This window comes from Gracilinanus agilis, chromosome 6 (genome assembly GCF_016433145.1).
Source record: "Gracilinanus agilis isolate LMUSP501 chromosome 6, AgileGrace, whole genome shotgun sequence".
In the NCBI taxonomy this organism is placed as follows: domain Eukaryota; kingdom Metazoa; phylum Chordata; class Mammalia; order Didelphimorphia; family Didelphidae; genus Gracilinanus; species Gracilinanus agilis.
Window position 1 is genome coordinate 164,997,528 of NC_058135.1, and position 27,525 is coordinate 165,025,052.

Consider the following 27,525-nt stretch of genomic DNA (forward strand, 5'->3'; position numbering starts at 1 on the left):
CTAAAGGTGAGAGTATGTTAGACCATGCTGTAGCATCATAGGCAGCTGCTTCAGCAGCAGGGACAGCCAATAATGAGACAGCTGCTGGTAAAGGGGCACCAGGAAGGAGTAACCAAGAATGTATCCAATAATGAGACAGCTGCTGGTAAAGGGGCACCAGGAAGGAGTAACCAAGAATGTATCCTGAAAATTCTACAGCTTGAGTTTTGAAGGATTGGCTAGGATCAAGATGATGTGGAGAACAAAGGGAGCAGCTATGTAGGTATGTGGATGGAGTGACAGGACTAACAATGGGAGCTCTTGGATTCAAATCTGGCCTCAGACATTTCCTGGCTATGTGACCCTAGGCAAGTCACTCAACTCCAGCTGCTTAACCCTTACTACTCTTCTGCTTGGAACCAATACTTAATATCAATTCTGAGACAAAAGGTAAAGGTTTGTTGGGGGGAGATGATATGGGGATGATAAATATGATGAGGTTTGCCTAGATATAGTTTCCTTGTAATAGCAAATGTCAAGCTGCTATATCTTCTCTGGCTTCTTAAACCATGCCATATAGTACTTCATTGTTCTATCATCCTTCATGCCCACACTTTTCTGGGCTTACCCTTCCAGTCCCAGTTATCCCATTGATGCTATTAATCCCTGATGCCTTCTTGCCTGTCTTCAGTAACCCATGCTCCCTTCGGGCATCTCAAATTCAGTAGGTTTCAGGTAGAACACATTATATCCCCCTCAAATATACCCATCCTCCACGTGTCCTTGTTTCTATTGAGGATGTGGCTATCTTTCCTGTCAATTTTGGCATTATTCTGAATTCTTCCTTTCCCCCTTTCCCTTACTACCCCTGCCCTCCTTTCCCCACATCCAATCTCTCTCTCTCTCTCTCTCTCTCTCTATCTATCTATCTCTCATTAAGGCCCTTATAAGTACTACTACTACAGTAATTTTGGCTTTTAAAAATCTGTTCATATTCTTATTATTAGTTATTCAACAAGCATTTTAAGTTCCTACTATGTACCAAGAATTTTGCTAGCTGCTCTGAGGATATAAGAGCAAAAGCACGATAGTCCCTGACTGCCATAAATGTAAATTCTACCAGCACCAAATGCCAAAATGCCAAAAGTAAGCATCCTTAGTCAGAATGTCTTATTTATATTTGTATGCCATACCTAATCTTCTTGTCCTTACTTTCCCACTAAAACTACATTTTCTGTGGTTACCTTATAATCCTGAAATCCAGTGCCATTTTCTTAGTCTTCATTCAGCTCTCTGCAGAATTTGTTTTTTTTAATTAAAAACATTTTTCAACTAACAAAACATATTCTCTCTCTCTCTCTCTCTCTCTCTCTCTCTCTCTCTCTCTCTCTCCACCTTCTCCCCCCTTCCCCATTAGAAAAATAAACAAACCAATAAACCCTCTAACTAATAGGCATAGTCAAGCAAAACAGATTCCTACATTGGTTATGTCCAAAAAAAGTTTTTCTTTTTTCTTTTATACACCAACAATAGCTAACTCAGTGCTGGACATAAAGCAGATATACAACAAACCTCTGTTGATGATGTATCCTTAGTTATCCTCAGGATGAGGCAGAAATTCCTTATTCCCTTTTTAATTTTTATGGTCAGAGTTATTCTTTGATGATATTGTGCTCAATAAATTTTATAGAGGAATACTGTGTGGCAGTGGGCATGTCAGTTTCAGATACAAGTTTTTAGTTGGTATAGTTTATTTTTAGCATCTCCTCAGCTACCCTAATCTCAATATCCTGAATTTTATTCTGAGCACCTTTGCATAGGCACCCAGGGCCTTCTCACTGTTCTCTGGCTCTCCAGGGCCATATGCTATGTTCATATTCCAGAACTTTTTCCTCTTCACCCCAGCTAAACTTTGGCCTCTACCAATGTGATTCTGGCATGGAATGCGGAAGGAGGTAGTCTAGACTAGCAATTTCATTGGTACTCCAGGTTTCTCCCTGGGTGCTTAGCTACATGTGGTGAAGACACTAAGTTAGTTGTAACTAAAACCCAAGGAATAATATTGAACTATGAAAAGAGAAAGGGAGGAGAGGAAGAGGAAAGCAGGAAGTACTTGAATGAGATAGCAGCTCTGACTGAAAGTGAAATTGAATTCTCACTAGAGCTCTTTCTGTGGAAGTTCAATGACCATTTACTTACTAGAGATATTTTAAAGGGGAATCCTTCTTCAGATGGGAGTTTGGACTAAGTACCTATGAAACGACTTCTAACTCTGAGATTCTATGAGAATGTGGAGCATGTGTGGATGTGTGTGTATGAGAGAGAGAAAGAAGATGGAGGAGGAGGGGGAGAGGAAGGGGGAGGAGAAGGGGAAGAGGAAGAGGATTGAGAGGGGGAGGGGGAGGAGCAGAAAGAGAGTTTTTACTTAGAAAAACCTTCTGGTAACTCTCATGTAGGAAACATTTTATTTTTCCTATACAAATGTTGGGGGCATTGGTTAAAGATTTGAGGGATGGTGTCATAAAAGAAATGACAGTGATCTTTCTACCCAGCAGCTTCATTCATATGAGAATCCATTATTTTTCAGCTCAGCAGATTCTGTGGCTGTATAACCCAAATACATGCTGTGGGTCATACTGTCTGCCCAGGTATAATATGACTCATTTCCCCATCATGCTCATGGTGCCTTTCTACATGGCCAGGAAGTATAGATCTGACTAAGCATCATCATTTTAATGTCAACCAAAAGTACAACTTTTCTAAAGACCACATGAAACTGACAAAGAGTTCTTTGTATGAAGATATTGGGACTCATTCAAAAATAATATCAGTCCCAGACTGCAAAATAATCAGAAAGTTCTATCACTGTCAACATAGCTCTGGTCTTCTTACTCCAATCAATAAGCCTTGTTGCTTTAAGATGAAGAGGTAAAAAGTTAATCCCAAGTATTAGAAGATCTGTCTTGGTCTGCTGTCTCTGTCTAACTTGTTTTCTTAATCTCTTTCCCCAGCTTCTCTGTCTCTCTGTCTCTCTTCCTCTCTGCCTCTCCGTCTCTGTCTGTTTGTCTATCTCTCTCATCCAAAACAGCCTAGGTTGCTTCTGACCTACTGATTCATTGTTGATAGTGAAGAAATGAAGTTCTAAGAGATGACTTCAACCTCAGGATTTCCAAATACAGCCTATTGAGAGACTGTTGATTTTTAAATCCTAGAAAGTAAATTGAAGGGCAGACAATTCACTCATTTCACACTTCAATTTCCCTTGGTGACTTTCCCATTCATTTATGCTGGACTATAATGGGACAAGGAGGGAAACTCATTACCTTTCCTGAGACTGTTTACCTGTCATTAAGGTGTTTAGTTAGTTCTTGGTGCCACCTACTCTTTTAGTTGTTGTTGGAAAAGAGCTTTCTACACTGTAGAACACTAGGTAAATGTCATTTATTGTTATAATCAGTGGACACCTGTCATTTGTGACTGTCCAAAAGGGAAATGGATTTCAATGTCAGTCCTTTCTTCATCACCATAGGCCTTCACATGGAGGACTGGAAGGCTACTTTGCAGAGTTGTAATGGAGGGAATCCTGATATGGCTTGCACTAAATGACCTCTCAGGTCCTTCCCATCTCTGTGACTTCCTCCTTAACCTGATTTCATCCAAAAGGCAAAGCTGATGAGAAAACTCAGTCAACAAGTATTTCTTATGCCCTTACTATGTGCTGGGTAGCGTGCTAAGTGCTGAGAATGTTGTTGTTGAATCATATCAGTCATATTCAACTCTTCATGACCTCATTTGGGGTTTTCTTGGCAAATATACTGGAGAGTTTTGCTATTTCCTTCTCCAGCTCGATTACAAATGAGAAAACTGAGACAAACACATTTAAGTGACTTTCCCAGTGTCACTTAGTGAGGCTGAATTTGAACTCACAAAGATGAGTCTTCTTGATTCCAAGTCCAGTATTCTATCCACTGCACAACCTAGCTATCCACTGAGAATAAAAGACAAAATAAAGAAAAATCAAAATTCCAGATCAAATTGTTTACCAACTCTGGGAGGAGGGAGGAAAGAAGGAAGGGAGACAATTTGGATCATATAACAATTTGAAGTGTGAAATGAGTGAATTGTCTGCCCTCCAATTTACTTTCTAGGATTTAAAAATCAACAGTCTCTCAATAGGCTGTATTTGGAAATCCTGAGGTTGAAGTCATCTCTTAGAACTTCATTTCTTTTGATTTGGAAATTGTTAGTATGTGTAATTGCTAAAAAATAAAATTAAATAAAAAATTAAATCTTCTAATAAGAAGGTGTTTACTTTCTACCAGACAGGCTTGTAGCATTAATGGATGGCTAATGCCACTAGAAAGCCTTTCTTCATCTTGAGCTTTATGTCTAACTTCCATAGCTATTATCAGAAATTGAGCTAAATGCTGTCTAGAACTGTCATCTTTTACAAATTTCTTGGCTTTCCTCTGGTGCCATTATAACTTTGTCATACAGTAATGTATCTTTATATAACAAGATGCTCTTTTGCTACTTGCTGTCCCAACAGTAATTTGAAGAGGTCAGAACAATGGGTCTATACAATTGGCACCATGATTAGGTTGTAACAGGGATTTTAGCTTTCTTAGTTTTACATTTAGTTCTATTGCTATTTCCATTTTCTTAAGTTAAGCAGAGTAATTTCTTTATATCCACATTTCTATAAAGCTGGTGAGTATATATTATATATCTTACATGCCCATAGAAGCCTCATTGTACTTTAAACATAGGTGGATGGGTATTGTTATTCAGTCATTTCAGTAATGTCTGACTTCCTGACCTCATTTGGGTTTTTCTAGGCAAAGATGTGGAGTGGTTTACCATTTCTTTCTCTAGCTCATTTTATAGATGAAGAACTGAGGCAAATAGAGTTAAGTGACTTATCCAAGGTCACCCAGCTTATTCATGCCTGACATTTATTAGTGTCTGAGACCAGATTTGAACTCAGAAAGACGAGTTTTCTTGATTCCAAGTCTAGCACACTCACTATACACTGCACCACCATAGCTGCCATAGGGGAATGAGTATTCTTTATGATATGAAATCCTCAACAGAGTGCTGAAAAATGAAATTCTGATGGTTGAGAATATGGATCCTGACTGAATGATTTTTTAAAATTCTCTTCCTATTTAATAATAATCTCCTTCCATGAAAATTGGAGGAAATTTTGAAAGGAGGCCTTTATGGGATTCCTGGCATAATGGGTACTTGGTTTATCAACTTGCTTTTCCAGAATGGGAACAAAAAAAACAGAGACTAATCAACCTCAGGCCAGCCAGATTTTAAAGTCGATTCCTTTTTAATAGCAATAATAACTATAGCTAGCTTTTTATAGTGCTTTAAGGTTTATAAAGGGCTTTACTATTATGATGTCACTTGAACCTCACGACAACCAGGGGTGGCTGCCATTATCTCCATTTTACACATAAGGAAACCAAAGCAAATATTGTTTAAATGATTTGCTAGGGTCACACAGCTAGTAAGTGTATGAGACTGCATTTGAACCCAGATCTTCCTGAGTGCAGTCAGAGAGCTCTATGCTGTGATGCCCCCTAACAGCTTCCTTAGGTAGATGTTGGACTGGATGGCCCTCACAACTATGTTGTTCTCTGATCATGTGAAAATTATTTGGAGAAGTAACACATTGTAGTGAGTAAGAGACTCACCTTGGAGTCAGAGAGAACTAAATTCATGTGTCCTACCAGTGGTACATGCTGGTACCTTCACTGCTGGGCTCCAGATAATTCTAGGTTCTTGTGAGAATCACAAGTGTGTAAAGCACAATTGAGATAATATTTGTAAAGCACTTAGCACAGTGTCTGGCCCTTAGTAAAAGATATATGTATATATCTAAATGGTTACTACATAGTAGACACATAGTAAATTCTTAACTGCTTTCAAGGCTCCTGTTTTAACAAACCAAACACATTCTGTCTTCCCTCTAAATCATTTTTGGGAGCTTATAGGGCAAAGAAAGGAGACATGAATACATCCCATTTTAACTTTATTGATGAGACAATAATTATAGGATGTATGTTTTCAAAGTTACTATTCCTCTGTTATTTCTGAAAATTATTTTTCTCCTCAGTAAGTCATATGGTTAGTTATTATATATAAATTATATTGTTTTTCTTGTCCATTTTGACTTTATGCTTTCAGACCAAAAATTTTGCTTTTTTGTGGTATACAGAGAACCTCCAAGTTTTTAGAGAATGAATGAAGTTCTATAAAGTATCCTTTTGATTATTTGATTTGCAATGCATAAAAATGTAAATTAACTTTGGTAGTATTTTCATTTTTATCATTTTGGTATGGCTTCACCAGGAGCAATGAATATTCTTTTAGTTATTTAAATTCTCTTCTTTAAAGTATCACTTTGAAATTGTATCTATTCAAGTCTTTTATGTGCTTTGATATGTTAATAACCTCATATTTTATTTATTTTGTACTTATTTAGATATTATTTTCCTTTCTATTCTTCTCAGGTTTTGCTATTATTATATAGAAATGCAGTTGATTTTTGATAATTTATTTTGTTGCCTGCAACTTTGCTAAAATGATTGTCTCAATTAGTATCTTCACTGATTTCCTAGTATTTTTCTAAGTATATGCCATCATATCCTCAGCAAATAGAAACATTTTAAGCTCCTTTTCATTTTATCTTTGTGCCTTTAACTTCTTCCCCTTCTCTTGTTACTGTTACTAGCATTTCCAGAATATATCACATGATAATGAATAGTGTGATTAGTGCTTTACACCATCATTTGTTGGAAAAGACTCTAGTATGGGCATGTTAAATTTAAGATGACTACAGGATATCCAGTTCTAGATGTCTAATAGAGATGCAATATTGAAGTTCCAAAAGAGACTAGGATTAGACAAATATATTTGAGAGACATATGCACAGGCAAAGCTGACTCAATGGTACTTGTTGAATGAATAAGTTTGAAGAGCTTCATACTTATTCCCATGATGCAGCCATTGCTGCAAAAAGTTTTGAAGCTTTTTCTTTTGAAGCTGCCTTAGAGACAACTTTCTGAGCCACAAGAGAAACATCAATAGTTTTATTTTTTATTTTATTTTATTTTTAATTAATTAATTAAGTTAGAATATTTTTCCATGGTTACATGATTCATTTTCCCCCTCCCTCCTCCTTCCCCCATCCTGGAACCAACAGGCAATGCCACTGGTTTTTACATGGATCATTGTTCAAAATATATTTCTATATTATTAATATTTGCAAGAGAGTGATCGTTTAAAGTCAATATCCCCAATCATATACCCATTGAACCATGTGATTGATCATGTTTTTCTTTTGCATTTCTCCTCCCATACTTCTTTCTCTGGATATGGATGGCATTCTTTCTCATGAGTTCCTCTGGATTGTCCTGGGTCATTGTATTGCTGCTACTAAAAAAGTCTATTATATTCAACTGTGCCATAATGTATCAGTCTCTGTGTACGATGTTCTCTTGGTTCTGCTCCTTTCACTCTGATCAATTCCTGGAAGTTGTTCCGGTTCACATGGAATTCCTCCAGTTCATTATTCCTTTCAGCACAATAGTATTCCATCTCCATCAGATACCACAATTTGTTCAGCCATTCCCCAATCAAGAGACACTCCCTCATATTCCAATTTTTTTTTGCCACTACAAAGAGCATGGCTATAAATATTTTTGTATATGTATTTTTCCCTAGTGTCTCTTTGGGATACAAACCCAGCAGTGGAATGGTTAGATCGAAGGGAAGGCAGTCTTTTAAAGCTCTTTGGCCATAGTTCCAAATTGTCTTCCAGAATGGTTGGATCAATTATGCATTAGTGTCCCAATTTTACCACATCCCCTCCAACATTTATTATTTTCCTTTACTGTCATATTGGCTAAGCTGCTAGGTATGAAGTGGTACCTCAGAGTTGTTTTGATTTGTATTTCTCTAATTATGAGAGATTTAGAACACTTTTTCATTTGCTTATTGATAGTTTTTATGTATTTATCTGAAAACTGCTTATTTATGTCCCTTGACCATTTATCAATTGGGGAATGGCTTGATTTTTTTGTATAATTGACTTGGCTCCTTATAAATTTGGGAAATTAGGCCATTTTCAGCAGTTTTTGTTATAAAGATTTTTTCCCAATTTGTTGCTTCCCTTCTACTTTTGGTTGCATTGGTTTTGTTTAATAGTTTTTCTAGGTAGTTACACTGATTTTTTAAAATCACAGGTGTTGTTATCTGGCTTGATTACCCACCTTCAATAACCTGGTTATTTCCAAAAATCAGATCCATATTCAAAGGAATATTTACCACTACTTAGAATATCTCTGAAAAAGTGGAGCAAGCTTCGAAGTCAGTTACAAAAGAGATTTCAGCAATGCAGCTTCATGAAAATAAACTTGGTCTCCCACATAATGCCTTTGAAAGTTACAATATTCATTTGATTGTATTATTTATTTTAAAAAGTCAATGCTGTGATATTAATTCCTTACTACATTTTGAGCCTATTAAATGATTTAAGATTTTTCATCCTTTAATTATTAAGATTTTAATTTTTTTGTTTCTTAATTTTATCTCAGAAACAAAAATGTAAAGTATAAAATGAATCATATTTCATCTTTCTCTTGATCTTCTCAGAGAGTATTCAGCCAGATTAGTCAACTGAGGGATTTTGCTTTTAAAAAAATTACTAATGCTCAGTTTCCTGCTAATATCTTCTCCGTGGCAAAAAGAAAAAAAAAATCAGTCTGAACAATAACTGTAAGAGATTTGATTTCTAACTGCATGTAGCTTATGTAGTATAGAAAAGATGACATTTATAGAATAGTCATGAGCTTGTAAACTATTTTTTAAAACTTAGGGTTATTTTTTCATCAGTGTTGGGAATTCCCAGTGAAGAATCTTCCTCTAAAGATTCAAAATTGACAATTGTCGTAGAAAGTTGTGATGGACAATTATAGAGCCTCATAGACAATATGTCAAATGTGGGACTTGACCCCATTTCTTCCTGATTGGGAGGCTACAGGTTCCTTATTCAGTATATCTGTAGTGGGTAGATACTTGACTTGGAGTTAAGAAAACCAGAGTTTACATCCTGTCTCAAATACTTACTAGATCAAGTAAGTCACTTAACTGCTTTCTACCTTAGTTTCCTCATCTGTAAAATGCAGTTCATAGGATTGGAATGAGGATCAATTTAGATAACATAGGTAAAGCACTTTGTAAACCTTAAACTATGCTTATTTAAGTAGTAGGTATGATATTTTAGAATTATTATTGATGTACCAGGTGGCTTCTCTTATTTTGTGAATTTTTACCCCTTTATTTCAGAGTATTGGGGAATCATCAATGTCCAGTGTGCTGAATCAGTTGTTGCCCATAATCAAGACTTTTAGCCAGCGCACCAATGATGACTACAACCCAGAAGACCTTTTGATCTTGCTAGTGTACATTTATTCAGTTGTTGGAGAAATCCCAACTGGCAAAAACTTGGATGCAGCTGAAGAAATGGTGAAGGTAGCACTATCTATGGCTTTCTCTGAAGAACCCAAGTTGTCTCCTTTGCTGCAGAAAATTTTAGGTGAGTGCTTAAGAGTCAGACAAAAACTCAAGAATGTATCTCATTTGGAGCTATTTATGCATTTTTAAGCTTGTATTTCTATTCTTTCTATTGCTTATGTTTTACCATTTTAAAAAATGGAATTACAAGGAGTTCCAAGATAAGAAATCAATTGAGGTGATAAATTCATAATAGCTTCTCATTAGAAGGCAATCTTTACTACTTAGCAGAGAACATTATTTTCCACTGAAAAGTCTGCTTAGAATTTAGTCTTATGGAATTTAGTCTCAGATTAAAGTGTGCCATGCAAAGTTAAAGATCATCCATTTTTCTCTTTCTTTGTCAATGCAAATGAAGACTGTGAGCTCTAAAGGAGAAGTTTAAAGTGATTTGTACCAGAATAAACCCAAAAAGGTAATTTCCTGAAGCTTTGATTAGGTTAGGCATCTTTAACTGCAAAGTTTATTCCTAAAATCCTTAATTCCAGAAATAGACAATTAATGATGGTGTATTAGAGTAGAGACTGTTGTGCCACCTGTCCTCAGTAGTGGATGTTTCCATGCCATTTGGGAAGGACCAATGTTGTTTCCACTTAATATATGCTTAAGGCCTTCTTTTTCATCCTTTTAGGATGATCACTGTGATCAGTTAACTATTCAGCATATTTGCATTTAAATGTAATTACATTCTCAAAATGTTCTTGTAGAATAAGGAATTCTAAAAGTCAAGTAAGTAAAAGCTGAAAACGTAAAAAGTGTTAAAGATATATTATTATTTGTTTTTGTTTTTTAAAGGTCAATGAAATCAGAATGTCATCATTCAAAGTATTCATTTCTATGTTCATAATTTCACTTTTATCATGCTATTAAAATTAGGTGGAAGTGATCAATAACTTAAACTGAGCCCAAGTTTCTTTACCACTTTAACATTTTAAAAGAGGAAAATTCCAACTGACACAAGGAAGAGAAACGAACATATTGTATGGACACTAGTCCAACAATGAACTCTTATTTTGAAAGAGAAAATTTTACTTGGATAATATAGACAAAGGTCTTGACATACTTTTATTGAAAAACTTGATCATAAAGGGAACCATGTATGAAGTTTTCATCTGGAAACATCTTGCCACTGAAAAGAAAAGTTTAATTTCAGTATGGGGGAGAAGTAATGTAATAGACTTTCAATCAATCAACATACATTATTAAGTATCTATTATGTGCCAAGCTTTGTGCTAAGCTCTGGAGGTTCAAAAAGAGGCAAAAGAGGGGGCAGCTGGATGGCTCAGTAGATTGAGAACCAGGCCTAGAGATGGGAGATCCTAGGTTCAAATCTGGCTTCTCAGCTATGTGACCCTGGGCAAGTCACTTAACCTCCTTTGCCTAGCCCTTACCACTCTTCTGCCTTAGAACCAACACACAGTATTGATTCTAAGACGGAAGGTAAGGGTTTTATTTAAAAAGAGAGAGAGAGACAGAGAGACAGAGAGAGAGTCAAAAGACAGTTCCTACCCTCAAGGAGCTTATCATATAATAGGAAAGACAATGTGTAAACAATTTTACACAAAGAAAGTAGTATACAGGACAGACAGGAAATAATTGATATTACATAGTGGAAATACATGATTTCTCTATATTAACTTAATTATCTTGATCTTGTATTTTGCCAAATAAAATTTTCCTTGGGATTGCTTTAGGAATTATTTTTATGCTAAGAACTTAAAACTCATTCAATCAATGTATGGTGGTAACAATCAAACACCATAGCTATAGAACTAATAGCTACATACAAACTATTTAGTCTGTGTTGTTTTTGTTTTTAAAGAAAATTTGTCTTCCCATGGATAAATAAGAAAAGGGGAAGGGCACTGGGGAAGAGATTCCTGGTTGACTGGTTAAAACCGTTTGTTGGACTTACTCAAAATGACAAGATTTAGCTCCTGCTAAGTGAAAAGCTATAAAAGAGAAGATTGGTTGTGACTTAAAATGTCAGTTGCCCTGTGTTGATTTTTTTCATTTCTCCTCAGTTCTAGCAAAATATTGATTTCATTGTATCTTGGAGTTTCCTTCAGACTTGTGAGTGAAAACAAAGGGAAGTTATTTGAACTTTTTTAGGAGAAAGCATCAAAAATGCTCGTTTTCAAGATTTGTGGAAATTTGGAAAATCATCATGCCCTGAATGCACTAAAATGTAAAGCTGAAAAGACAGAAAACTTCTAAGAGAGTACTTACTATTTAGTTGGTGAAAATTGCTATTGGTGAAGAACTATTATGGTTAGTCAGTATCTTTTTCAATTCTGATCAGTATGTGGCTAAAGAGCTGTTAAGTTTAATTAGTTATTAATTAGTTATCTAGCATAATTCTATTAGAGATCAATACCAGAGAAAGAATTTTTTTCCTTGTCCCCTGTAATACAGGGCCAGGGAAAAATCACAGTGGTCCCTTTAAGGAAGATTGGGATGCTGGGAAGACTATTAGAGAACTCTTGGCCACTGTCTCTTGAACTCACTGTCTTGAGAAGTGGTTGGTGACTTTTCTCTGGACACTATCAGTAATTTTGGTTAAACTTAACTTTGAAACTTTACAAGAATATCTGTGAAGGTGGGAAGAGTTTTGTTTGGTGTGAGAGCTGTTCTTCTGAAAGGAAGAGCAGCTGCCAGATCTAAACAGTTAGAGAAGGCAACTTGATTGAAAGTCTGTTACATTACTTCTCCCCCATACAGAAAATAAACTTTTCTTTTCAGTGGCAAGATGTAAAGATTCCCCTATCAATGTAGGGCGGCACCTTCTCTGCAACTTACAACCTGGGGCAGTAAGAGATTGAGTGAGCCACTAGGATTAGTTACCCAACCAGTGAATTTCTGAGTTCAAACTTGAACCCAGGTCTTCCTCATTACAAGGCTAATCTCTATCCCCTAAGCCAGTGATGGGCAAACTTTTTAAAGAGGGGGGCCAAAGGAAAGGAAATGCTCATCTGTCAGTATGTTTCTAAGGCAACTCTTTCGAAATTTCATTGTATTGTATCCTACTCATTGTATTCTAATGTTGCGTAGCTGATAGAACATTTCAGGGGGCTTCATCTGGCTGCGGGCCATAGTTTGCCCATCACTGCCCTAGGCCATTCTCAGTCCTATATCTACCAGTTTTCAAATTAAAGAATAAATTTTATAAATACTTTTAATTGGTATTCCAAGTTAGCAAAAATTGGAAGATAGAGAGTTAATAGCAATTCCATCCTATCCCGACCATACAGCTCATTCTCCCCCCCCCCCCCCCACATCATATTGTGCCTATACTTCATGTCTGCACAATGATTTCAGTCACTGTGCCTTTGACTGGGGATTTTTAGGATCCAGTTCAATGTAGCACACATTTATGAAGTACTTATTGTGTGCCTTATATTCTGCTAAGTGTTTAGGATACAAAGATGAAAAAAATGACATAATCCTTCCCTTGAAGAAATTTAATTCTGTCCCCAAAAAACTACAAGATAGACTGTGATGACTGCACAGGAAAAGTTAAGCAGGATTAAAAGAAGGAACGAAGGAGGGAGCACTTCCAGTCTGGAAGACCTGTTGGCGATGATGAGCTTTTGAAGCTCTTTGAACAGGAAAATGATGTAATTATACATATTAGCTATGAGCATTGTGGCAAAGGTTAAGGAAGAGCTTGGATATTTATTAAGGGGCAGCTTCATGGAATTGGATCCAGAATGACAGCAGTAACAATAGGTGTGGGACGAAGAAGAAGGGAAGGAAAAGGAATAAACATTTATATAGTATCTACTCCCTGTACCGGACTATGCAAGGCATTTTTTGCAATTATTATCTCATTTGATCCCATTTTATAGTTAAAGAAACCAAGGCAAACAGAGATTAAAGGACTTGCCTAGGATCATACAGCTAGTAAGTGTTTGAGGCTAGGTTTATATTCATGTCTTCCTGACTCCACTGACTCCACTTCCTGACTCTATCCACTCTGCCATCAAGAAGCAAATCAAGAGGTGTCTTGGAGGTAAAATCAACAGGACTTGTTAACTGACACACAAAAAGTAAGGAAGAGAGAAGAGCCAAGATATCTCCAAGGCTTTGGACGTTGTTGATGGTGGAGGAAGTGCTTTTTGTGAGAAGGAAAATTAGGAGGTTAGCCAAATTTAGTGAAAAAGATGAACTTGAGTTTGGTCGTGCTTAGGTTAAAGTGCTTCTGGAGTTGTTTAACCAATATTGTCTAAAAGCCATGGGAATAGGTAGAATTGCCAAGGGAAAAAATACATAGAGAGAAAAGGACTGAGGAGAGAGTCTTAGTTGGCAACCATTCTTCGGGGACAGGTAGAGAAACCATCAAGAGACCAATGTATCAATTTGAAAGATAGTTGGAGAATCAGAATTGAGTGGTATGATAAATAGATAAAAAACCAAAAGTGAAAAGGATGTCAAAAAGGAAAGAGTTACAAAATGCCCATAAAGGGCTATGAAGCCTGAAAAATGGACGTCATATTTTATAATTAATGGATCACGGGATCATAAATTTGGAACTGGAATGGACTATACTAGTTTTTAATTCCCTTGCCAAAAATACTATCAGTGCAGTTCTGAAAATGGGGTGGCCAAATGCCACAGTGGATAGAGCACTGAGCTTGGAATCAGAAAGACTCAACTTCCTGGTTTCAAGTCTTGTTCCAGATATTTATTAACCATGTTACCCTGGGAAAGTCACTTAACTTATTTGCATTAGATTCTTTATCTTGTAAATAAGCTGGAAAAAAATGGCAAACCACTCCATTATTTCTGCCAAGAAAGCCCTAAGATGAATCAGTCAGACAGACACACTTGAAACAACTGACAACAAGTGAAAAAAGGAACCAAATTACAAGGGATTGAGGAGTAAGTGGTGAGAAAGTAGATACAGTGAGTTTAGGCTAATAGCCAAGGTTTGAAATCTTAGATAAAATGTAAATTTTCCCTTGTGAAGACAGAAATATCTCTATTTTCTCATCCTTTACTTGTTTATGAAAATTGTACATTGCTCAATTTGCATATATTAACTGTTTTCAAAGTATCAGCAGAGTCCTAAACTGACTATCACTGTCATTTTGTCCAACTTCCTGACTGATGGCTGGACCCCTACTCAATAATCCTCACTGAAAATCTCTGAAAAATTTAAATTGCTGGTCACCCACAGGTCAATGGAAAGAGAGACACAGTGTATGTAAATAGATTGAAAGACTTTACCAATTAAAGAATTGCATTAAAAAAGTAACATAGGGGGCAGCTGGGTAGCTCATTGGATTGAGAGCCAGGCCTAGAGACAGGGAGTCCTAGGTTCAAATCCGGCCTCAGACACTTCCCAGCTGTGTGACCCTGGGCAAGTCACTTGACCCCCATTGCCTACCCTTACCAATCTTCCACCTATAAGTCAATACACAGAAGTTAAGGGTTTAAAAATTAAAAAAAAAAAAGTAACATAAATGATGCTGTCTAAAAGATTTATGACCAGGTAAAGAGAAGGGCTAGTTCCAGAGCAAGAATGAAAGAGGACAGATGAACTGTCTATATTTTTCCATGACAACCCCGTGTACTACCAAGAGAAAGGGCTCTACTACATTATGTGAACACCTTGTGGATTTTTTTTAAACCCTTCCCTGCCATCTTAGAATCAATACTGTGTATTGGTTCTAAGGCAGAAGAGTGGTAAGGGCTAGGCAATGAGGGTCAAGTGATTTGCCCAGGGTCACACAGATAGGAAGGGTCTGAGGCCAAATTTGAACTCAGGACCTCCTGTCTCTAGGTCTGGCTCTCAATCCACTAAGCCACCCAGCTGCCCTGCCCCCTTGGGGATTTCCCAGAGAACATGAAAAAGACTTTACCCAGGATGACTAGGTATTTATGCATTACACTTTGCATCATTGGAGGGACTCTGTAGTTGTTAAATATTCATATTTGCTTAAATATATTTTTATGTGTTTTAAATTTTTTAACTGAAAAAATGCATAAAACTCCATTTGCCTCCCATCCTTCCCCACCCTGAGAGACTTGTAACAAATATACATAATCAAATGAAATAAATTCCTACATCAATCAAAAAATGTCTCCTAAATCAAGAGTCTATTACCCCTGTCTCTTTGTCTCTCTGTCTCTCTCATTTGTCCTCCAAGATCATAGATCAGTCCATTAAAGGAGTTAAAAAGGCATTTTAGGGGAAGCTTTAAACTTCTTAATTACATTCACATATATATAGTGATCACTGCCACTCAGGGTCATATGTCATATATATATATCAGTGTGAAGAGGTCTGTTCTTTCAGAGCACAGTGACACAGTGGATAGAGCACTGGAATTGGAGTCCAAAAGATCTAAGTTCAAATCCTGCCTCCATTTGCTAACCATATGATCCAGACAAGTCATTTAACCTCACTCAGTTAGTTTGCTTATCTATAAAACGAGAGACTTGGTTCAGTGGCGTTTAAGCTCTCTTCCAGCTGTAAATTTATGGTCCTACAGTCCTGTAAGCATATGCTAATCATGTATCATAAAAAATAAAGATTTGAGGTAATTCCTTATAATAATTCAAAAATGCACATACAAAATGACTATCATATTGCTACCTTCTTGAGAAAAAACTGAAAGTATGATTTTCTGTCTACTCTGTACTTGATCCATTATAAATGTGAGCTAAACATTTCTTAACTTTGCTTGATGTAGCTGTTGAGTAATGAGTGTAGTGGAGGGCTATTTTAATATGTTGGACAATAAAATGAAATGTAACAGCTTCAAGATTTCTCATGGGAGTGATTTAGAGAAGACATATGTTCTTCATCAGTGTTTCCAGCAGAAACCTTGGAAATCAAGAGGAAAGTACCCTGTTACACCACAGTGTCACAAACTATAATGGAAAACAACATTTTTTTAGCAGAGTGATTTTTTTTTTGGCAGACAGGAAAAGCTAGGAAGCAGAATAAGCTAAGTGAAGGTATTAACAAAAGGAGGAATCCACAGTGATGGAAAACTAATCATAGCAGAACTTGGAGATAAGGCAAAATCTCTCATCCTTACATGATGGGATGAAGAATTTACTGCCCTTCCCCCCCCCCCCCCCCGATCCTCAAGTCCATACTCCAGACCCATGTGTGTCTTCTGCATAGTCATGGTTTTTATAAAGCCCTCCCAGTGCTGGAATGGACTCAAGTTGGCATTGAAGTGTGTGGAACATTCATGCTGGTGATGGGAGGAATTTCCTAATCCATCTGCCAGTTACCACAGCAACATCCTGTTGTACTGCCCAGCCACAAGTGATGCTTCGGGCCTGGGAATCGGTTCCTTAAGGGATGGATTTTTGAAATTTTGAAAAGTATTCTTCAGTTAGAATAGGATTTTTAAAAGCAAAAAATTAGTGGCCTGTTGTGCATTACACAAGGCAGCATATAAAGGAAAGAGGTGAATTAATGAGTGAGAGGAAGAAAGGAATGGGGACAAGAAAAAAGCTTTAGAGTTTGGTTTTTTTTGTTTGTTTGATTTTTTAATCCTTTTACCAACCTTTCTTCGGAAAGGTAAATTATTTCCATGTAATGGCTACCTTTAAGCAACACAGTCTTAAGATAAACTGAAGAAATATATGCGGGCAAGTATTCATGAAGGACATTTTTCTTGCTAATAAAGATCTAGAAGACAAACCTCCATTAATAAGATCAAAGAAAAGCCTGTGATTTGTGTTAGGGTAGATAAGAGCTTCACTTCTCTGATGAGGTAGCAGTAATGAACAGCAATCATATTTTTAAATGGCCTCTGTTTGACATTACTTTTTAAGGAAGACAAAGTTGTCTTGCTATTGGTTGCAGTGCCTGACTATATTTTATCAAGTAAATACAGCACCAATGCTTTTCAAACTGTTTTCGAGCAGAATGGCCCTTAAATAACTACAGGGGAGGGGTGCCTATCTAACGAATACATTTTTTTTAACAAAAGGATATTTCGTTTGAGTTCAGTAACTTTGAAGCACTAATTCTGTGTAATTTACCATGTTTGACAAAAATGAATATAGATAACAGTCTCATTTGTGCTTCAACAACTTTGCAGTAGGTATTTACAGATATTTTCATTTCTATTTTAAAAATGAGGAAACTAAGGTACAGAAAACTTAATTGACTTGCCTGTGATTGTACAGTCAATTACATATCAGAGGCAGGATTTGAATCCAGGTAGAAGAGTGAAGGGTTAGGGAAGGATGCCTTGTAGGCAGAAAGGATCAGGAAAGGACTTCATGAAGAAATAAGGACCTTAGTGGAGTCATGGAAGAGCATATGGAAGTTCATGGATGTTACTCCTTCTTCTTCCATATCTGGTAAAGAGTTTCTTTCATGTGAGATTTCTCACTAATTTTCAGGCTACCTTCACTAGTCTGTGCTTACCTTTCCTAGAGCTCTCTGACTTCTCCCATATTGCTTCCAGAATTAGATGGCTTCTGGCAAAGGAGTTGAATAGGATAATAAATTGGTAGATAGGAAAGCAGGAAAAACAAAGGTAGCTATTTCAAAGGTAGCATTAATGAAACTTCTGATCTGAAGATTTGAAAGGAAATTCTGACTGATAATGAAGATAATTTGTACATTTTATGGACATTAATATAAGACTCTGCCAATCTTTACATACTGGCTGTGATCTTATTGGTTCTTGTATTGGTATTTCCCCTCACCAAATTTCAGATCTCTATAGTAAAATAGGAATGACTACCAGAACTTTTCATGGTTTCTTCAGTGTTTACAGAGTAATTAAGAAATCATTTTTTTTTAAAGAAACTGGTCTCCAAGGATGACTCACTTGGCTTCATTTCTTTTTCTCCTTCTTTTCTCTACCTTCCCCCCTTTCTCTCTCCCCTTTTTCCCCTCCTGCCCTGCACATACACCAGAATGCCTCCTATTTTATTTTATTATTATTATTTTTTTATTTAGAATATTTTTCTATAGTTACATGATTCATGATTCCCCCTCCTCCACTCCCCCCCTCTTGGAGTTGACAAGCAATTCCACTAGGTTTTACATGTGTCATTATTCAAAACCCATTTCCATGTTATTCATATTTGCAGTAGGGTGATCTTTTATCATCAAAACCCTAAACATATCCCTATTGAACCACATGATTGATCATATGTTTTTCTTCTGTGTTTCTACTCCCACAATTCTTTCTCTGGATGTGGATAGCATTTTTTCTCATAAGCTCCTCTGGATTGTCCTGGATCATTGCATTGCTGCTAGTACAAAAATCTATTACATTCGATTGTGCCATAATGTATCAGTCTCTGTGTACAATGTTCTCCTGGGTCTGCTCCTTTCACTCTGCATCAATTCCTGGAGGTCTTTCCAGTTCACACAGAATTCCTCCAGTTCATTATTCTTTTCAGCACAATAGTATATACCCTCTCATTTTCTAGTTCTTTGCCACCACAAAGAGCACAGCTATGAATATTTTTGTACTAGTCTTTTTCCTTATTATCTTTTTGGGGTACAAACCCAGCAGTGGTATGGCTGGGTCAAAGGGTAGGCATTCTTTTAAAGCCCTTTGGGCATAGTTCCATAAATTACCCTCCAGAATTGTTGGACCAATTCACAACTCCACCAACAGTGTATTAGTGTCCCAATTTTGCCACATCCCCTCCAAAAGTTATCACTTCCCTTTGCTGTCATATTGGCCAGTCGGCTAGATGTAAGGCTGTATCTCAGAGTTGTTTTAATTTGCATTTCTCTAATCAGAAGGGACATAGAACACTTTTTCATGTAATTTTGATTTTGTTATGTGAAAACTGCCTATTCGTGTCCCTTGACCATTTGTTGATTAGGGAATGGCTTGATTTTTTGTAGATTTGACTTAGTTGCTTATATATTTAGGAAATTAAACCTTTGTCAGAGAGTTTTGTTATAAAAATGTTCTTCCAGTTTGTTGCTTTCCTTCTAATTTTGGTTGCATTGGCTTTGTTTGTACAAAACCTTTTAAATTTGATATGATCAAAGTCATTCATTTTACATTTTGCAATGTTCTCTATCTCTTGCTTGGTCTTAAATTCCTTCCTTTCCCACAGATCTGATAGGTTTACTATTCTATGTTCACCTAATTTATTTATGATTTCACTCTTTATATTTAAGTCATTTACCCATTTTGAATTTATCCTGGCATAGGGTGTAAGATGATGATTTAAACCTAATTTTTCCCACGCTTTTTTCTAATTTTCCTAGCAGTTTTTGTCAAATAGTGAGTTCTTATCCCTAAAGTTGGGATAGTGTCTCCTATTAAAAAAAATATTCCAGGTGCAAACTTATGCTACTTCAAAGACAAATATGTGCCAACTCTGGTTTTTAATCATTTTTTCTTGTAATGAAAAATTAGGTCCTTTGGTCCTTCTCCCTGCTTCTATACTGGTCACTAGTAAATCATTTCAGACAAATGGATGTCAGTCCAAATCTAAATTATCTCTTGGGTAAAAAAAAACTCTCAGGAATAGGTTCTGCAATTTCAAAACTCTTATATTTAGGATATTACTTGTTAAGTTGAGCTCACCTTCCTCCTCTTAACTACACAAATCTGTCCCTTAACCTTACAACCCTCTTCATCTGAGTAGAATCACCATCAATCAAATCAATAACCACGGCTGAAAATCATAATCATGTTTGTCTTTTCCCAAAACTTCATCTTCAATTTCCCTGGTCAGTAATCAGATTCTCTCAATTTTTGAGATATTATTGATACTTCAGAGTTTTAAAATATCTATGTTTTTCAGTATATCTCCTCCCCTTTCCTAAAGAGCCATCCCTTATAGGAAAAAATTTTGAAAAGAATGAAGAAGAAAGGAACAGTTTAGTAAAACTAGCCAATACATAAACTTAATCTTACATGAGAGGACATTATATATTCCACTCCCACAGTCCCCCAGAGCTGAAACAAAGGGAAGGAGTTGCATTCTGATTTATCTTCTTTAGGGCCAAACATGCTTATAATTTCACCACATTAATTTTTTATTTTTTTATTGATATTCTTTCTATCTGTAATTTCTGTGTGTGTTATTTTCCTGGAACTTGTTTTAATGTTGCATCAGTTCATATAGGTTTTCCCTTGTTTCTCTGTATTCATCTTATTCACCCTTCTTAAGACACAATAATATTCCATTTCCTTCATGTAACATTCCTTGTTTAGTCATTCCCCAATTGATGCACATCTACTGTTGTTTCTAAGGCTTTACTACTACCAAAAAATGCTTCTATAAATATTTTAAAATTTCTTTATACAGCAATATAGGTCTTCCCTTTATTATTGGCCTCTGTAGGGAGAAAGAAAGAAAGAAGGAGATTTAGGTAACACTGATATCAATGCTATGAATGTCAAGTCAAAATATATGAACATTTTAGAGATATCCTTAGCATGATTCCAAAGTACTTCTAGGAATATTTGGATCAATTAACAACTCCCTCAATAGTGTATTTAGTGTACTTGTTTTTTCACAACCCCTTTAATATTTACCATTCCTCATTTTTTAAAATTACCATTGCCAATTTATTAGAACCATAAAATTCAAGGCCCTCCACAGTCTGATGCCACCTTTCCTTTATAACTTTTTCTCATGTTAACTCTCTTCTACCTATTCTACATTGTAGTCAAACTGAACTATTCTTGAGTGCCTAAACACATCTGGAAATTTCCTGCTTCCATGTCTTTTGCCCTTCATGCTTTCTTTTCCTCCCTATGGCTGGAATATTATTTTTCTATCTTTGTATTTTGAATTGCCACCCATCATTTAAGCAGCAAATAAAATACCCTTGAGGGCCTCCCTTAAAGTATGCATGCTTGGGGTGGGCCTGTGCTGGGCATTAGTGATCATTGGGGCCTTTCTACCTTCTACTTTCCTCCCACATTTCCTTACTTCAGAACATGCACAGATGTCCTCTGTTTCCTGTTGTCCATAATGACTCATGGATTGGTACTTTATAGTGATGAAAACTCTTAATTGACTGCTGAGCTATAATTCTAAATATAATGAAGGGTTGATCCTGCCCCCTTTTCTCCTCACTATCTTTGAAGTACAAGGACAACGTTTTGAGATTTCCAGAACTGTCCAGATCAAAAATATACTTTCCCGTATGTGGCCAAATCTTTTAGGTAAGCCTAGCCCTAGAATGGGGCCAATTCCTGTTTGTGTCTTCTTTCCTTTGCTACAAGGCTTTGTGATATCTCAAAAGGAAGATGCCATCATCTATTTTCTAAATACCCAAGCTGCAGAGTTCGGACCAGCAGCACAGTTACAGTATCCACACTGCCACTAATAAAGAAACTAGAGAGTAATAGTAATGCTGAAAGATGTCTTCAGTGTCTGGTTTTGCCTTCTAATTTTATTAGTAAATAGATTTAGGATACTTGGTTTAGTTGGGTCTCATGCCAAGCTTTTTTTCTCTAAATTTATTTTCATCTTTACCACTTTTTATTTTTATTTTTATTTTTTGTGAGGCAGTGTCATCATCCCTTATCCTCTGGCATATTATATAAATTAGCAATCTAAACTAATGTTGCTTTTTAATATCAGTTTAATACTTGGACAGCATGTAGAATTAAGAATGCATTTTTTTAAAAAACACCTGGCTTGTGGCCACTTTCGATTTATTGGTTGTAGAGATTATTTTGGTTCAGTTTCTATGTAAAATGGTGAAAATTTGCAATAATGTCTTTTCCATGATCTGGAATGGAATACCAATTTTTGAGTAAAAATAACTTATTTGGATAGAATGGAACTCTTATACATCCATATAATATCTTCCATTCATTTTTATCTTTTCTTTTAATTTGACGTTGATTTTCTTCTTTGCTCTAATTAGTCAATAGCCTGACTACATACACATGTCTGATTCAGAAATAGCTCGCAGATAGCTTCACATATTGCTTAGCACTAATTTCCTCTCATGAAAGTCAATTTATTTCCCTTTTTTGGTGATTTTATTGGTATTGCCAAATTTAGTACCTTCCAACTCTCCTCTTAATTAAGGTTCTAATTAATTAATAAGTGTGAAGTTATTGAGTAGTCTGAGAGTCTTTGGTGTCTTTAATTTCATCATTTTGAACCATATTTTCCAATACCTTACCATTATCTACCCCTGAAACTACTTAATATCCTAATATCTGTGTGAACTTAATTTGGAAGACCTTGTCAGAACTTCATCTTCTGCAACAAATTTTGATGTATAAATGGTAATTATCTTTAGGCCTGCCTTTTTAAATAGCTGTCTTGAATTGTACAAAGAGAGGTTGCATCTCTTATAGTTTAGGATTATATTGTGAGTCTACCTACTCTTTGTAAGGAGAACTTGCAAGTTGTCCTTCCTTTTAGTTGCTCCTTCTTTACGTCTTTGGACTTAATTTATAGGAAATATGTCAATATTGCTGCCATTCAGTTCTTTCATTAGTATATAAAGATTTTTTTTCATTGGACAAGTGTCATAGTTAATGTGTTAAAGTACATCATTGGCTCCTTTGTATATTTGCAAATAATTTGTAAGCCTTAATTTAATTAAGGCTTACAAATGGTCTAAAAAACTATGTGATTCTTAGCATCTTTTGGCTACTTTCTCTTTTACTATCCAAGTCACCAGAAGTGGAAGGAATGGCATAGGAATAAGGTAAGGACTGTGGATCAGGCTCAATAATAAATGTAGCTGTGAAAACTGGATAGCAGTTTAGAAGAAACGAAGATGAAAACTATAGCTTACTTTGGCTAGGCTTCTACTGTCTAATGCTGTCATTTACTTGATAAATCCCTCCTGTCATTCTTTTAGCCCATACAAACACATTTCCATCTCTTATACACTGATGATGGTTAATTTGTCTTTTCCATGAAATATACTGACACCAAGCATCCATGACATCTGCAGATAGACTGTTGTACTTTCCATAAGCCTTTGTCTGTGCTTTTGTCCAAGCACAAAGGACTCTAGAGAAACCTTAGTGCTAATCCAGTTCAGTTGCATTGCCTTCCCTCTTATGCTAACACTGCAATGATTTATTAGTAAAATACCGAATTTCTCAGTAAAGTATCTTTTCTCCTCATGAATCGTGTATAAACTTAAAAACCCAACAATCAGAGGTAGCTTTACTTGTTCCCTGAGCTTGAGTCTTAACCTACTCAATTCTAATCCTTGCTCTGCAACTGAATTGTTGCATGACTTATGTGTCCTGTTTTTAACCTAGTTTTTGGGAGATAAGCAAGCAAAATAAGATTTTAAAAAAGTTGATTGTATCATTCTTTAAGGTTTAAAAAATGTTTTTTAATTAAGTTATTGCCAACAAAGTAAAATGCTAAAGCAGGGCAATTTGGAGTAAGCAACAAAAATTACTTAAAGTATTTGTAGTATGAGCTGGAATAATATTCTTTGTTTAAATAAATGCTTTTGAGGAAAACCATTTCCTAAAAGACTTTCTCTAGGTTTATATTTTTCAGGTTCCATTGCCATATGCAGTACCATCTATCTGTTAACTCTCAGTCTTGCTATATAGCCAGCCCACCTGCTTTTCTGTGTCCTTGACCTCTTGAATGCTTCTCTTAATTAAAACTTTAACTTATTGAGACTTTTAGCAGACCCCGTATAAGGTTAATAAAACTAGCCTTGGCAAGTAAGTGATTCAGAATGCTTGAGTGGGTGTTCCAAGGATAGAGACAATATCTTCCCTAAAGAGAGACTTATCTATCATCAAGATGCAGATAGGTGACTTCTAAGACAACTGAAGGCCACTGTGGCCTTGGAAAAAATATGTTCATCTGAGTAGAATTGAATTATTTGTGTACAGTCAGTTCAGCTTAAATATCCAAAAGGAATAATAACAACAGCATGCCAGCATCATTTCTTTAGCATGTTTTACCTCATTATTTGAAAAGAGAAGATAACTACAACAAAAGGAGTCATAGAATTAGAGAATTTTTATAACTCCATTTGGGGACACATTGGCTCATATTGCAAATGGTGTTTTAAATGTAGCATAGAACATAATCTCCATAGACGCCTGCCTTAACTTTTCTTCTGTCTTTATGTGTGACCTCTTTATTCTGTCTTCAGCACCTGGTCTGAGTTGGCTTGAAACTGGATGGTAATTTTCATTGAAGTGTTTATAACTTGAAGTCTCCCTCTTTTTTCTTTTTTCTTTCTTTCTTTCTTTCAGTATTTTTTATTTTTTTGTTTTTAACACAAGACATATGCCTGTAGCTCTGCAAGCTCCTGAATTGTTGCCAACTTGACAAGTCAGCCAACTGGAACAGGAAACTGGTATGGTGCAATGTTCATTAACAATTTATGTTCTTTTTCAACATGCAAATGTGATAGCGTTTTAATTGTAAAAAGCTAAACTTCTTTGCCAAACAGTATTCAAAAGTAGTGGAACTCTTTTTTCCAATTCCAAAAAAAAAAAAAAATAGAAACACGAGTTACTGGGGGATTTTTTTGTATTTAAATTTAGTAAGTGGGGCCTCTATATGTTTCCTATATGAATTATTTCCTTGCAAAGGCTTAAAACTTTGGTGGAGAATAATTTCTTAATATTTATAATGTGAGTAGATTCTCACTAGCTAAGGAGTACATACCCAACTTGTCAATGAGGTACAATAGGAAATTATAATCATATAGTTGAAATTAGAATTATATAGATGGTTCTGATGGTACTCTGCTTATTCATGTATAGAAAAAGGTAAAAGAAGGGGAAAAAAACCCAATCACATGCTTCGCCTATTGAAAAAAAATAAAATGTTATAAAACCTGACCCCTCCCAGCATATACCTATACATCTACCTCTACCTACTACCAGATGGTATGATTCCATGCACATGCTACCCCTTATGCCCCAGGATTCTGGGAGTCACCACCCAGTAGTTCTAATTATTCCAACTTGTTCTCTTTGGGAATGCAGGAGCCCAGACAAGATGACATCATTTGAGGCAAGTGAAAGCCTTTCTTTTAGAAATGGACATTTTATGATTTTTGACTTTAGAGTGGTTATAGCATTTCAGAGTAACAGTCCATTCAAATATTAGTGGAGATGTGTTGAAGGTATAATATTTCAGTCAAGACAGCTGTACAGAGAGTTTAAAACAGAAAGAAGTCACTAGGGTATATTTCTTCAAGAGTTGTTTTGTTGAGTTTGTGCAAATTAAAAAAAAAAAAAACCAGAATACTCCATCCCTGGACATTGCCTTAATATTGCTATCATTATTTCCAGATCCCGTTTAAATTTAGATTGATTTTTAAGTCAAATGGAAGATAGGAAAATGAATATTGATCTCTTAGGAACATGAAAAATATAATATTTGGGTTTTTTTTCTTCTTTCAGATGGGCCTCTTTTGTAACAGTGTTTATGTATTTCAGTTTGACACTGAAAATATAGAATTTTGCATGAAATCATGGAATATCCAAAAAAGAATATGATCAGGCAGAAAAAAAATCCAGGTCATTGCACTCCAGGGTAGGGAGGTTCTAGAAAGTGCTTCCAAATAGTGTACTACACCCAGACTGGGCTGTGTGTTTTCAGAGCCAGAAAAATCAGCCTTTCACTGTGTGTATTCTAAAACAGAGCAGGGTTGTCTTACTTTGTCCTAATACAAGTAGATGGTTTACTGACCCTTAAGCTTCTCTGGATGAAACCCACCTCATCTCCATATGGAAACTCCTTTGGTCAGCAGGGCAGGATATGATCACTCAAATGGTCTTCTTCAAAAACAGACCCCTTTAACAAAGGAGCTCTAACTGCACATGAGCAGGATTCTCTTACATGACTAGAAAACTGTCAGGGAAGCAGGGGTCAATCAGATTCTGGGAACACTTTTTTGCCTTTTAGGGAAAACTAATTCTTGTTGTGGGAAATAAGGGAACATTGGACCTACTACAGCAGGGATCCTAGTTTATTTATCTTAGTTACCCCTAGCATGGTATATAGCACATAATATGTATGTGAATGTATGTGATATATTTTTGTCGAATAGACAAATGTTTAGTTTTTAAATTCTTACTGATACCCACTAGTTAAACTAAATAAAAAATTAACTAAATCTAAATGAAAATTAGACTAACAGCGTACCCTGTACTATATTGACTCTGATAAGATATTATACAATGAGGAAAATTTGTAATGAAGCTAAATGCAAAGATTAATCATGGTTAGAGATAGACTACAGGAAATTTCCTTCCTTTGCTGGAGAGGTAGCCGACTACAATTGTTGAATGCTGCATTCTTGGTCATATGAGGTCTGTGATGGTCTCCCTTTTTTTTTTCTGATGGTCTCTTTTTGTTTAACTGATTGTTTTGGTTATAAGGGAACGTTCTATGGAGGGATGGCTCTAGTGAAGTTACAGAGATGTAAAAATAATCACTAATAAAACTAAATAGTCTGATACAGTTTAGTTTAATAACCTACCCTGATCTATATGGAAAAATTTTTCTTTTATTCCCTGGCAAGCAAAACACCATGAAAAACATATTCTACCGTCAACTTTTCTAGACAGTATTCCCTAAAATTTATTTGTCGATCTCATAATTGAATTTCTCATTCTTCTCATCTACCTACATATGTGAAATTGTTGTATTCTGTTATCCTTACATATGATAAATACTTGCTACTCATATAGGAGAAAATATTTAAATACATTCTTTTTAGGACAATCTTTTAGAAGTGGGAGTAATCATCTGGCATACAGCTTACTCTAGAATGATGATGTGATACAAGGTTAGCAACTGCCAACATGTCTATTAATATTGAAAGATGAGAGCTGATAAGATATCGCTCCCTAAAATATTTGGCCCAATGTTCCTGGCAAACCAACCTTCACTAATTGGAATAGATGTTTCTTGAGCATCAAAAATGTACCAGGCAATGTACCAAACATATAATTAGAGATGGCCCTGTCCAATTATCTTAGAATCCAAACAGTAAAGTGATATTTTGGTCCCTTTACT

General features: G+C 35.9%; 1 protein-coding gene across 1 annotated transcript in view; it reads left to right on the top strand.

The window, feature by feature from the left end:
- The window catches only part of SCFD2 (sec1 family domain containing 2), a 428,420-nt gene that overhangs the window by 157,821 nt on the left and 243,074 nt on the right, over nt 1-27,525 (top strand). The window contains exon 5 of the mRNA XM_044681730.1: nt 9,340-9,589. Coding sequence (XP_044537665.1) covers nt 9,340-9,589 — 250 coding nt within the window. The remainder of the gene's footprint in view (nt 1-9,339; nt 9,590-27,525) is intronic.